Source organism: Hakea prostrata, chromosome 8 (genome assembly GCF_041222555.1).
Source record: "Hakea prostrata isolate BN-2017 chromosome 8, UWA_Hpros_2, whole genome shotgun sequence".
In the NCBI taxonomy this organism is placed as follows: Eukaryota; Viridiplantae; Streptophyta; class Magnoliopsida; order Proteales; family Proteaceae; genus Hakea; species Hakea prostrata.
In genome coordinates, this window is record NC_142607.1 from 54,366,820 (window position 1) to 54,381,023 (window position 14,204).

Genomic DNA, 14,204 nt, shown 5'->3' on the forward strand with positions numbered 1-14,204 from the left:
CCAACTCCGAAAATCGGACTTTATCATCCGATTTCAATCCGTTTGGGATGATCTTAGTCCGAATTTCAAGCTTAATAGGTCTAGAACAAGGGGGTAACAAGAAACCCTAAAATTAACAAAGATTTATTACCCAAATCATTCCCCTGATGGGATTCATCCATTAAACAAATGCGGGATTCGTATGGACGAGGATCTCATCAAGAACATTGAAAAGGGAGATACAACAAATCAATTGGGTAATCACTAACAAAATGGGGGTGGGTCATATCAATCGGAGGTTAAAAAGAAGAGAATAGAAGATGGAGATTCATTACCTAATTAGAATCACCAAGAATAGAAAGAAAAAGGTTCCGATCATTAACAAGACTTCGCCCACCTTAGCACGTCCACCGCCCTAATCGCCCAAAATAGCAATCCCGAACATAATAATGCGTTAATAGGGCGAGGGATGCTATTTATAACGAATAGGGGGCAAAATAGGGCATTCCCGAAGGAACCGGCGGCGCAAGGCGGTCGCTGGTTTAATCAACCGCCACAGCAACCGCCCCCAAGATATGCTATACAAGGGTGCTTTGCTCGGGGGTTGAAACCCAAACACAACCAGCCCTAAACAACACATGGGGGATGTCTTACCTTCATCCGGACATCTCCAAACACCACGCTTCAACCGGAGATCCAACTCCTAGTAAGGGATTCTTCAACAAGAGAATCCGATCCATGGGTTCGGATATGGATCATGGACTCCTATCTCGGACACTCCACAAAATTAATCCGACTAGACCTTGGGTTCTCGGACCGTACGGATTCCGGGTTAGAAAATGGGGGTTGTTACACTATTCTTATGAGGTTGGATTCCATTAGGGAATCAGTTTTGTTTAATTTCCGCTGCAACAAACTATATTTCATTCAAACTCTGATGTCCATTTTGATTAACTTTAGATATATGGATGACTGTAACCTTTTGATCAATCAAGTTTGATAACTTTATACTTGAACTTGATTTATTCTTGTCCTTTTAATTATGCTATATCTTGTGTTGTATGGAATTGCCACTGAACCTAGGTCCTGCGGTGTATCACCCCCACGGGTATTGGGTATGGCCAAACTTGGCTGGGTGGGGTGTGACAGAGGTGGTATCAGAGCCTTGGTTCATACAAGTCCTAACTTCATGTGATATATAGTAGGGGCATCCTTGAGTCATAGATCCAGAAGTGACTTAAATCTTTCTTAGAAGTGAATAATAGAAACTTAGATTAGAAACTTGAATAAATGAAGCATAAAATACCAAGTTTGAATAATGCACAATAATTAAAGTTTATGACTTGTACTTGGGTTGTAGTCATGGTTAAAGTTAAGTTGTCAGTTTTATGTTATTGTGTATGTGTGTTGAGTCTTGAGTTGAAAGTTGTCGTTGTGAGTCGTCTTTGTGAGTGAGTCTTTGTTGTGAGGTATTGTCGAGAGTAAGCTCTCATGAGTTTGAGTCGTCTTGTCATCGTGTGCTGTCGTATGAGTCTGAGTCAAGAGTCGTTTTTGGGAGTAATGGTTGTGAGTGATAATTATGAGTTATAAGTCATAACTACACATTTACAATTACTAATACAACAAAAGAAATGCATAATGTACAATAACATAAGTGAGACAAACTGAATTTCATTAATCATATAAGAGGTTTTTACAAGTCTGAAAGGAAATGCATCTGTTAAAGCATAAAAGGAAATTCCTAGCATTATCTACTTAGGTGATTGACCCTGGTGATCTGTCTGGTCCCTCTTGGATCTGAACTTCTTCTCTAGTCGTGCAAATCTTTCTCCCAAGTTATACATATAAGACCATATCCTCTCTTGTCAAGCCTTTATCCTCTTAAGCATGGAAGAAATCGATGACTGATGAGAAGCCACACCTGGAGTCTCAAAAGTAGTATGGAATGGGGAGCATCCAGCCGAATTGTATCGAAATCTCAAAAATGGTGTGTCGAGAGAGCCTACCTTTGGTTCCATGGGAGAGATGCCCGTACCCAAGGTTGCATACCTCGGAGTGCTGCACGTAGAATGATATGTGTGAGATTAATGAAATACCCCATATATAAAGCGAAGATTGTGTGTGGAGAAAGTTACATTTGATTTTGCGAAGAAGATGTCGTCAAACTCACGTTAGAGCGTTGCACGTGGTTAGATTTGAGTTAGAAGTGTAGAAGAACCACCCCAAGATAAGAGAGAAGGTGAAAAGATAGAAAAATGGGTGAAAAACATGTTTTTTGGGGTTGTAGGCGCACTGCGCGCGCAGCAGGCGCAGACGGTCGTGCCAAAAGCGCGGGCGCGCAGCGGGGCACAAGACCGCCCGCGACAGTGCAGACGGCCGTGCGAAGCGCGCGCGCCGCACACAGCTGGTAGCGTAGCGCGCGACAGCGCAGACGGCCAGGTGGGAGCGCCGCGCACGACAGCCGCAGACGGCCGTGCTGAGCGCGCCGCGTAGGTCGGGCAGCAACGCAACATGCGCGTTGGCTTGCGTCGCCCTTGTTTCTGGCAAACAAAATGTTTACTAGAAACCGGGAACCCCCGATCAGACAGGCAGTCTGACGTGCGACAGCCCGACCCCCCTACCCCAGGTTGAAAAAAAAATTAAATAATAAAAATTTTAAAATTTTTTTCCCTTTCTTTCTTTCCTTTCTTTTCTTTTCCTTTCCTTTTGGGCCCCTGATTTCATAGACCCTCCCGGTCTCTAAAAAAAAAAAAAAAATTGAAAATTTCTTCTTTTGGGCATCTGATTTCAAAAACCCCCAAGTCCCCTTGAAAAAAAAAAAAAAAAGAAAAAAGAAAATCTTGAAATTTCCTTTTCCTTGGCCCCTTATTCCAAAGACCCCATGAAGTAGAAAAAAATAATAATAATATTAATAATAAAAATAAAAATAAAGTTTTGGGGGGACCTTTTAAGCACTTCAATTGGTATTTATGTTTGCCTTAAGCTCAAATGGATGGTTGGCTTGAGGTTAAATACAAGAGATGGATGTATTGGACTCATGCACTTGTGAAGTTGGATATGAAAGATTTTAGTGCAATCTTTGGCATGGATTGGCTGGCAGCTCATAAAGTAGCCATCTCATGTCTTGATGGGGAAAGTTCGATTTCATTCCGTTGATGGCCTTGTTTTCGAGTTCTTGGTGATGTGGGAAAACATCGTGGAGAAGACTATAGTGGTGGCACTCCAAACAAAGGAACTAGTGGGGGTGCTAAACTATGGGCTTCCATAAGAGAAGAAGGAAGTGAAGTCCATTGAAGACATTGAAGTGGTGAAGAACTTCAAGGATGTTTTCCTGGCAAATTACCTGGAATATCCCAGGAAGGGAGTTAGAGGTTGTCATTGAACTGGTACTTGGAGCTACACCTGTATCCAAAGCACCATACAAGATGGCACTGATGGAGTTGAAAGAACTTTAAGGCCAACTAAAAGAGTTACTAGGGAGAGATTTCATCCAACCTAGTGTATCTCCTAAAGGAACTTCGGTGTTGTTCGTGAAGAAGAAGGATAGAAGTATGAGGATGTGTTTCGACTATAGAGAGTTGAACAAGCTTACTATCTAGAATTGATATCATCTACCGAGGATTGATGATTTGTTTGACGGGTTGAAGGGAGCCTCGATATTCTCTAAAATTGATTTGCGGCAGGGATTTGTAAGGTCGAATGGCATCACCTGAACAACTGGCTAATGCACTAGCTGCTTTCATGGATTTGATGAATAGGATGTTTCATGATGCCTTAGACAAATTTATAATAGTTTAGTGATGACACCCTGAATTATTCTAAGGATGAGAAGGAGCAGGTTGAACACTTGAGGTTTGCTTTGCGAAGGTTGAGAGAGAAGAAGTTGTATGCGAAGTTTTCCAAGAGTAAATTTTGATTTTCACAAGAAATGTTCTTGGGTTATGTTATAACTACGGATGGACACAAAGTGGATCCAGATAAGGTCAAGGCAATGGCAGATTGGGATCAACCTAAGTCGGTTACCTAAATTAGAGGTTTCTTGGGACTTGCCGGATACTGTAGGAGGTTATGGGAAACTTCTCTAGGTTATTCGCCCTGGTGACAAGGTTGACGAAGAAAGGTATGAAGTTCGTGTGGAGTGAATCATATGAAAAGAACTTCCAAGAGTTGAAGAAGAGATTGACCAATGCATCGAAGATCGGCCTTGGTTGTGTTTTGATGCAACACGGGAAAGTGGTAGCTTATGCATCACAACAACCCAAGGTTTATGAACACAATTATCCCATTCATGATCTTGGGTTGGTTGCGCTGGTCGTTGCTTTGAAATTGTGGAGCCACTATCTTTTTGGAGAAAAGATAGCCATTGTTCACCGAGCATAAGAGTCGGAAATTCAGAAGGAGTTGAATGTGAGACAATGTCGGTGGTTGAAGCTAGTAACAAACTACTATTGCGATATCTAGTACCAACCGGGTAAAGTAAATGTAGTGGCTAATGCCTTTAGTAGGAAGAGCACTCGCGGAGTGATTGATCTTAATGTTATTAGTAGCTTTTGCTGAACTCTATTATGAAGTTGGAGTTGGAGATTGTGCCGGAAGGTTCTGAGGTAATCTTTGCCGCTTTGACAGTAAGGCCTACCCTAAGAGATAGGATCAATACCTTACAGCCTTCGGATCCTTTGTTGATAATCCTGAAACAGAACCCACCTCATATACCACTGTCAGTAAAGACCCAAAGTGGAGGCTTGCTATGAGTGACAAATTTGATGCTCTCTTACGTAATGGTACTTGGAGTCTAGTTTCTCATCAGCCCCACATGAATTTGATTGGAAATAAATGGGTTTACAGAATCAAACGAAACAGTGATAGCTCTATTTCACGTTATAAGGCTCGTTTGGTCGCCAAGGGATTTCATCAACGTGAAGGAATTGATTATTTTGACACTTTTAGTGCCGTGTCAAACCTACTACCATACGCTTGATTCTATCGCTAGAAGTTGCCCAAGGATGGACTCTTTGCCAATTGGATGTTCAAAATGCATTTTTAAATGGTGAATTATCTGAAGGGGTTTACATAGTTCAACCACAGGGTTTCATTGATCCAGAGAGACCTACTTATGTATGTCTACAGAAAGCTTTATATGGTTTAAAACAGGCCCCTAGGGCATGGTCTCATCGGCTTGGCAGTTATTTACTCACTTTGGGATTCTCACAATCCTCATCTGATACGGCACTATATTTTCGTACTTCAGCACATCAAACAATCTATCTTCTTGTATATGTGGACAACATTGTCCTCACTGGATCTAGTTCTTCTGATGTTAATTCTATCATTATGGCCATTGGCAAGGAATTCGCCATCAAAGATCTTGGTGACTTAAACTACTTTTTAGGGGTCGAGGTCACTCGCTCATCTCACGGTTTACATCTTTGCCAGTCAAAATATTCTTCAGATCTTTTGCGAATGACCAATATGCATGAAGCAAAATCAGTAGCAACCCCGACCTCCATCACCAAAGCAACAACTGAGGAACCTCCCCTTTATGATGATCCATCCCAATATAGAAGTACAGTGGGTGCCCTTTAGTATTTGACTCTCACACGCCCTAATATAGCATTTGCTGTTAATAGGGTTTGTCAATATATGCACTGCCCTACAATTGATGATTGGGCTGCAGTTAAGTGAACTCTTCGTTATCTAAAAGAGACCCCATCCCATGGAATTCTATTTTGGCCAACAACTAATCTTTCTCTCATTGCCTTTAGTGATGCAGAAGGGGCCGGTTCAACTATTGATTGACGATCTACAAGTGGTTATTGTGTCTACTTGGGCCCTAACTTGATCTCTTAGAGTTCCAAGAAACAACCGACTGTGGCCCGCTCCTCTACAGAATCAGAGTACAAAGGGGTTGCTAATGCTACCGTTGAGCTAATATGGTTACGTCAGCTACTGCTTGAACTTGGGGTTGTCACTTCTGCACCAACTCTATACTGCGATAATATTGGAGCTACTTACCTTGCTGCAAATCCGGTCTTTCATGCACAAACCAAACACATCGAGATTGACTATCATTTTGTTCGTGAACAAGTCGCCACAAAAAATCTTTCAATCCGATTAGTTCCCACAGGAGACCAAATTGCAGACATTCTCACCAAAGGCTTATCTGCTCCAAGATTCAAAATTTTAAAGTCCAAGCTCACTGTCTGTTCTCAACCAATGATCTTACGGGGGAGTGTAAAGGATAAGTCTCTGGATTCAAATTCAAATTCAAACCCACCATAACTAGCTCTATCCTTGATTGATCTTATCTCCAACTGATCAACAAATTGTAGGGTTTGATTGTAAACAAGTTGTAGTTCAAACTCAAATATTTGAATTGTAATTCATATAATATTAATATACATCTCCTACTCACTAATTTGAGTGCGAAAGAATTCTCTCTCAATTAACAGTTAAAAATCTAAATTATTTTAACACACTGGTAAGGAGATTCTCCTTAAATCTGTAGTCTCTTCGATGAGTAATTATGCAAGTATGCATTTTTTTTTTTGCCTTCCTGCTTCTCACTATTAGGAGACAAACCGATTATCTTCCAATTTCTTTTGTGGTGAAAAAGATGGACAACCAAAACTACACTAGCTGATTCTAAAGAAAAAGGAGTTAGGATTTGCTACTCGTAGGGGGAGCACAGAGTGCTCCCCAACAACTTTAAAACCACAAAATACAGTGGGGCCCACATGTGAAAACATTTTGTTTTAAATCTCATTTTTTTCACTTGTGGGCTCCACTTCCTTTTGTGGTTGTAAAGCTGTTGGGTAGCACAGAGTGCTCTCGGGGAGATGATCTAGATTCAAGAAAAAGAGGGGGGAGGGGGACTTAGGCTTTTGCAATTCTTTACTACATAACCAAGCTCTTCTTTGTAAGACGGTAGCAGGCTTTGGTTTGACCCAAATTATTTCTTCCGCTACAAAAAAAAAAAATAATATAAAATAAAATAATATATATATAATATGTTGATTGGAGAAACCCTTGTCGTGGTTTCTTGAGTTTCTTCATTTTCATAGATAATTTCTCTGTGGCTTTTCTTTTATCTTCTCAATGCCTGCTTTTGCTAGTTGAGGTTGTGGGGATTTTAGAAGATAATTTATGTTTGTCCTCCAAATATGCTTCATGTGTTTTTGTTCATGTTTTTGGGGATAATCTTTTGGTTGATTTGCTTGCTAAGAAGGCTCTATCCCTACCGGTGGCCGGTCCGTAGTTGTTTTAGGTGTGTTACACCACCCACCTCCCCCAAACTAGGGTGGTGTAATCAGTGGTGTGTCTTTTTCTCTCTTAATAAAATTCTGAACTTTTGGCATTGAAAGAATGATTGGACATTGCTCTCAATATGGGGGTATGACCTATTAAAATGTAATCCGACTCTCGCCAGGCTATCCTGTTTCTTCATCCTTATTCAAAGATTCAAGAAAAGTTTGGGAACATAAATTTGGGATTTAAAGGAAAAGTAAAAAATCTACATTTTTTTCAAGAGTTTTCCCACCCACCCTTTATTCCAGCAAATAAACGCACCCTAAGTGCTGCGCACTAAATGTGGACTTGTTCAAGCCACGTCGTCCAATGTTATAATAACGGTTGATTATGGGATTTTTATTTGTGGCAGCAGTTGCTGAGATTAAGCCACGTACTCAAGATTTAACTGAATGGTTGAGATTTAAACATGAGGGATTGATGTGTGAATATTAGTTTTTTGTTTCACACTTTAAGAGATTGAATTTTATTAATTTACTTTACTAAGTCCCTCTCCTTCACTCGGTATCTAAAAACCCTATCTCTCCGTTTTGTCTTCTCAGTTCTCAGACGACGGACAATGTTCGGGAGCACGATCCCGGCAACACCAGGGCACTCCGGTGACAATAACACTGATAGATTCATGATTTATTAGTGTGTATCTATTGTGTTTCAACTTCGCTAACAACAAATTGAACTGGGTTTGGAAAAATCTGGGTTTTTCTCTTCTATATGCATCTGGCCGTGGTTGTTTCGGAAGGTAATTTGGGTTTTCATGTATTGTTTTTGCTAAGAAATTGGGTGGATTGCTTCCATTTGAAGAGCGATTCTTATTATTTGGGAATAATATTATACTGTGTGTCGTCAGAAGTGGTCTCGGAGGTTGTCACCATGCTTCGTATTACCTTATTCTTCTTTCTTGAAGACGATGAATCGCCTGGGTTTGCAATTGGAGTAAATTGAAAGCCGAGTGAGGAGTGTAGCTTCATTAAGATCGCTCTGGCAAATGAGGGTAAGGATTCGGTTGTGGAGGTTGAGGCGATTGCCGGTGAGAACAGAGACGGATTTTGGGAGTTTGGGAGCATTAGGAATAGGGTTTATGGGTCGATGTTGCTGGGGTTGGGAGTGACAGAAGGAATTGAGAGGGTGTTCGATTCGAAGCCACTGCTTCCGGCGGCGATGCTCGGCCCCTGCTTCTTCAGGGGTGGCGAAGGAAAGAAGACAGACATGATAGGTTTCGCTAGGGTTCCGAGGTACTTGATGAAACATTGTAAATTAATAAAATTCAATCCTTAAAGTGTGAAACAAAAAACTAATATTTACATATCAATCCCTCATGCTTAAATCTCAACCATTCATTTAAATCATGATGACATGGCTTAATCTCAGCTGGGATTGATGCTTAAATCTCAACCATTCATTTAAATCATGATGACATGGCTTAATCTCAGCCGTCGGCAGCAGCAGGCAGCTGCTGCCGCAAATAAAAATCCGTTGATTATGTGAGCTTTTGGTTGTTTTAAGTGAATTAGCATGGAGACCGATTCGGCTCAACTACGTTTTCAACTAACCGGTTCAAAAGATCGAACCGAGGCATTTTGAAATGCCAAATCGAGGGAAAAAGCCCTCTTCTTGTGATCCGTATAAAGTTCTGGCGGTATTTTTAATTGAGCTACCGACGTCATTCCTCTTTTATGTGGAACTTAGCAGTGATTGATTTTTAAGATCGACGATCAGAGCCTTATTGTTCTCATCCACACAACGACGGTACGAACTCCGGTTTGAGCTTCGAGGTAAGCACGCACAAAACGAGTCTTATCTTTCTCTTCCCCTTCGATCAGTTCCGATTCTTGTATTTCAATGTTTTCATCTCTGCAAGTGTACATGTGGATTCTGCTTGTTTAATGGACGAAACACTGCTTAATTTACTTCGGCATCAAGCTCACCTATCGTTCATCGGCTTTAGAAGTTCAAACCCTGTTTCCGTACGATGCTTAGAATGATCACCAGCCAGCAGGGGTACTGGCCGGCCAGATCTCTGTGTATGCAATAGTCTGATGCTTATTTATTGCCTTCCACCAGATCTTCAAACGCTGGTGGAGTCCAGCCTGAATGAGGATCAAAATTGTTAAGGGTGATTAATTATTTTCCATGTTTTTCTACTCGCTGTTTCGTCTAATTACTTGTGATTTAGATTTCGCGGTGGGTCTCAATTCCAACAAGCGTTCATTCTCCAAGCGGATTAATGGACAACGAAGGAAACAGCGAAGTAGTAAGAAAGCGAATGAAACCAACGGCGGTGTGATTCTTTAGCCGTGTTCTCATCATTCATGCTTTAATTTTTCTCATTCATGTTCACATATTCATACTAACAAACTGAAAATAATTAGGTCAACAAAGACGATGAGGCTGAGGTCAGTGCAGGAGAGCCAGGAACGAACGTTGCCGTCACGGGATCCGAAGAGATGGAAGCCAGTGTCACTCGTCTACTTGAAAGAATAGAACGCTTTACTCAGTTGGTAAAACAGCTCCACGTTAACATAGGCTCTCGTCGTCATATTTGCACGTCCAATTTTTGAATCGCGTAATCCTTTTCTCCCTTGTCCTCCGCTGGTCTCTGAATAATGTGATGTTATCTGAAGGTGTCGGAGCTGCTGGAAACTGGGAAGAATATGTTCAAGGAACTTAGCAATGAATTTGAGGAGCGAATGATCATGTAAGTTTCCAAATCATCAGCACGAAACCTCGTTGACTCCACCAAAAAAACGAAAGAAAGAAAAGCCTAAACTGAAATTTTCAGTCAAAAAGAGTAATCAGCAGAGAAACAATTGGTGTCGCTCCTTCAGAAGTTTTTGAATCTTGGAGGTTTTACATTCTTCCAAAATTTTCTTTTAACATGCAGAATACACAAGGAACAGATCGAGAAATGGCAAGAGCAGATACATGAGCTTCGATCGATCGACGCCTCAAATGAGGAGTCGAACTCTGTTTTGCAGAATGCCCGCTTTCTACTACATCAGAGTGCCCCAATGTAACTGCTCTTCTGGGACGCTGCAAATCTTTGAAACAACCTAAGACGATTAGTCTCTCCCACGCCAACACGAACGCCATACCAGTTTTGGTACTCTTCTATAGGACTGAAAGCTCTTAGTGGTAGTTTGTTAGCGAGTCAGTTGCAGCTATTCTCCTCATCATTCCTGGAATTAGTGGTTAGCAAGGTCGAGGGTACTGTAGTTACACATTTGGTGTTGTTTTTTTAACCCAAATTTGATTCGTAGACATTTGCTTGTATAGTACGCCCAACATCGTAGAAGATCGTTTGTCATCAATCCTTCCACGGCGAGGGCGGTTCGCTTAGCCGTGGCTTTTCCGGTTTTTGATGGGCGGAAGTGGACGATGCTTTATAAGATCATGGCTGTGATTAGCCATTTCTTTAAGAAAACGGGGGGCCCCGGGGGGGGGGGGGGGCCCGGGGGGGCGGTGATCCGGACCGGCGGGGGGAGGGCGTGCTATGTCATGGCTGTGATTAGCCATTTCTTTACTTCGTGCAGGAAATGTGAGGAACACTGCGAATCTGCGCACTGGAGAGGCAGCCGCGGGTGAGGGTCTCAAAAAGTGAAACTCATTTCATGTGGTATATTTTTCCGGGACTCGTTTCATTCCAATTTATATATATAAAAAAAGGTAAATTATGTATGTAGTCAAAATAGTACGCATACTTACCAAAAAAAAAAAATTAAAAAAAATAGTACGCATAAGCTGACCCCGGACTACTAATCCTAGTTATATTCCCTATTGTTCGGTGCTACTTGCTCTGCTTCTCTTTTCTCACAAACTCATAGGTTCCAAGACTATCGAGATTGCTTAACTAATGACAATCATTATTCATTAAGAGGTCATGTGGGACTTAAATTTGGATTTAAAAGAATTCAATCTTACATAGATGAGTCACTTAACAAAAAGGTTTAGTAAGTTAAGGGGGATGGCCAGCTTGACTACCTGTACGAAGCCGCCAACCTAAGGTCATATACAGTCAAATGACCGGGTTGAAAATTCTTAGCTCACACCGTGTTAGGCGGTTAGAGGCTGGAATTTTGGTACACTGAAGCAGGAAAAGATGCCAAAACACTGCCTTCTTTCTAGTTAATAAAAACCACCAAGCCTTTTGGAAGGTTCAGTTTGTGTGCTTTTGAGAGCTCAGAGGTCCTGCCTTGGGAGCTCTAGGACCTAGGTTCGTGCTTCTAGATCAGCAGCAAAAGGCTCTTACCTGGAGAAAAAAGAACAGCAGGTAAAGGCTGGTTTAGAACCAGCAACCTACAAACAAATCCCCAAACGTAAGGAAAAACCGTAAGTGAGAAAGGCAGTTAGTCTGAATATGACAAGAGACTTACACTTCTCCCAACAGATTGAATACATTCAAACGCGGTTACACTTCAAATTAATAGAAATTTCAAAAATCCTGACAGAATATTCTACTAAGCTGCCAAATCTAATGCCAGCAATGATTCTTCAAGTTCTACACTTTCTTGGCAGGACAAATGAATTCATGGACAAGAAAGAAGATCTTGCACTCCGAAAACATGCTCTATATTGCCAATTCATATGCAGATGGGACATCATGTAATGGGTGGCCCTTTCTGTTCCTCTCTACAATCCGTCGTGCAAGAGAAACCTGCTTGCCAACCACAAAAATAAATGCCGTCCCCTTTCCTCCAGCACCTCTAGCAGTTCTTCCAACACGGCGAACATACTCACTTGGATCCCTTGGGAAGTCGAACAGAACAACATGATCCACACCAGCAAAGTCAATACCTCGTGATGCTCTGCCAAAAAGTCAAAGAAAACTTCATCTTCTTATGAATGTGTATAAGTGATTGCCATTGATATGCAAAAGATTGTAGTTACATACAAATGACATGGACATGCAAATCATATCCAAAATACAAAAGAAAAACCTGCATAGCAGCCTAGCAGGTGATACATCTTTAAGCTTCATTTTGCTTGGAATACTCGAATTTGGACATCAATTTTCTATACATATATATCTGGAAATTTCAAACTATTTAAGTAAGATCACCTCAAACTACAATACATAAGTAGTTTCCCACTAGCCAACAAATCTGCCAAGGAAATAGCAGAGTTAAAAAAGAAGACGTCCTAGCTTTCTTAATAAGATAAAGGTATAATCAGAGAGGCCTGTGTATTGAAACAATACATGATAAAAACAAATGTCACGATAATTAGTTTTCCAACAGTAAAGAATATCATCAAGTTTGTCTCCAGAGGTGAGGCCTCCAATAAAAATTTTCAAAAAAGAAAACCTCGAAACACAAAGTTCAATTTTGAGTTTCATAGCTCTCCAGATCTTTTATGTTGAAGATACATACTTGCATAACTCTTTAATTTCTTTTGAAAAAAATTAACAGTTAAACAAGTTAACCTAGCATCATGGGACAAGGGGCAGAACCAGGCATTAGCTTGCTGAGTAGAATCAAAGAGGTATCTTTGAGATAGCGTCAGAAAATTCCAGTCAAGTTCCTCATAGATGGCTTGACATTATCAGACCTTGCCCAGGAACAATAAGGAAATTCGGAGGCTAAGCTAAGACAGGACGTACTCTTTAAGTGGTTCAAACAGGACATAATGGGTCCCAACTTCCAAAGAGGGCACAGCTTTGGAGAAGATCATGGCATCATAAGCAAAGGCCAAGTCGGATATCTTAAGGTTCTTACATTTGAAAATAGGTGAAATGAGCTGATGACCCTTGTTAGATTGATGATATGAGAGGGCACATAAATGGCTAAGGTGAAAACTCAGGGTAGCCCTGATAGATACCAAAAGACGAGATAATGAAGCAGGAGATGTAGGCTAAACTGACATGAGCCAGACAGCCAGATTCAGCTCCACATACTAGTAAAGGGCATCATCTGACATGCACAGATGCATTGCAGAGGTCAATATCTCTCAAAAGTGCAAGGGATGGATTGAATGCTATCTTAGCATGTCTTTAAACGGAAAACTTATCAGAAGAATGTACTACTAATAATTTGAAAACTTTTCTTTTTTTTTTGGGTAGACACTAATAATAATGTGACCATTTGCAACAATTTCAACAGTGGATTATGATCATGATCTAATTAAATACATTAGTACTTTGATGTTTCCACCTACACTGCACGTATGTATAGCATATATGCAAAAATAAAACTAATAGGATTTTCAAGATCTACCAAGATGGACATTCACTATCCTAACTCAATATTGAGAGGTACAAGTTCATTTCCGCAGTTAAGGTTTGCTTTATAGCCAGACGGTAATGAACTTAAAAAAATCGGTAATTGAAAATTTCCTGGTAAAACATGTGAGGTTCATGTAAATTTGTCATTCAGTAGATACTAAGATGCACATCTTTCTTTTCAATTTCATACCGATAAGATGGAACCACGAAACTCAAGGTAACTCTGAAATTACCTATCAGTGCAGATCAAGAAGACAGGAACAGTTGACTGGGAATTCATAAATTCCATCATATTTTCAAGACGCATTTCTTGTGCCAAAGCTGCATGGAATGGCAACACCCGTATACTATGTCCTTTTCTATCAAAACGTCTTAATATGTTCTCAACTTTTCGGCATGTTTCAATCTGCAAGGAGGTGAAGAAAACAAAAAAAGAAGCAAAAACCTTATAATAAGTTCAAAACCAAGATTTTCCAATGAAAAGATTTCAGTAACTTCTTCATGTTAACCTTGTTACAGAAAATAATAGTTTTTGAAACTGGACTTTGCTCTACAAGCTGCAACAGAGCAGATTTCTTATTAAGAAATGCCGTCTCGGGACTTTTTACCATTGCATCATCTCCACTGCAATCTACAATAACCTGTACATGTAAGCAGGAGTCAACAAAATCAGATAAGCAGTTTGACAGGTACAAACACCCCA

At 40.6% G+C, this 14,204-nt stretch overlaps 2 protein-coding genes across 3 annotated transcripts in view; one reads left to right on the forward strand and one right to left on the reverse strand.

Annotated features, from left to right (window-relative positions):
* Positions 1 to 8,921: 8,921 nt before the first annotated feature.
* Positions 8,922 to 10,607, forward strand: LOC149008663 (knotted 1-binding protein). 2 transcript variants are annotated; one of them, XM_089166816.1, is made up of 5 exons: positions 8,922 to 9,056; positions 9,487 to 9,562; positions 9,654 to 9,782; positions 9,906 to 9,979; positions 10,166 to 10,607. In XM_089166816.1, exons 2-5 carry the CDS (start codon positions 9,509 to 9,511, stop codon positions 10,296 to 10,298), a joined length of 390 nt encoding a protein of 129 aa, XP_089022942.1. In that variant the 5' UTR covers positions 8,922 to 9,056; positions 9,487 to 9,508; the 3' UTR covers positions 10,299 to 10,607. The 2 variants fall into 2 exon arrangements, with proteins under 2 accessions (XP_089022942.1, XP_089022941.1); XM_089166815.1 differs by having other exon boundaries at positions 9,458 to 9,562; positions 10,166 to 10,606.
* Positions 10,608 to 11,598: 991 nt separating this feature from the next.
* LOC149008664 (DEA(D/H)-box RNA helicase family protein) overlaps positions 11,599 to 14,204 on the reverse strand; it is a 43,335-nt gene continuing 40,729 nt past the window's right edge. Inside the window, 3 exon segments of the mRNA XM_089166189.1 lie at positions 11,599 to 12,086; positions 13,735 to 13,907; positions 14,011 to 14,142. Of these exon segments, the coding sequence (XP_089022315.1) occupies positions 11,849 to 12,086; positions 13,735 to 13,907; positions 14,011 to 14,142 (543 nt within the window). The 3' untranslated portion in view covers positions 11,599 to 11,848.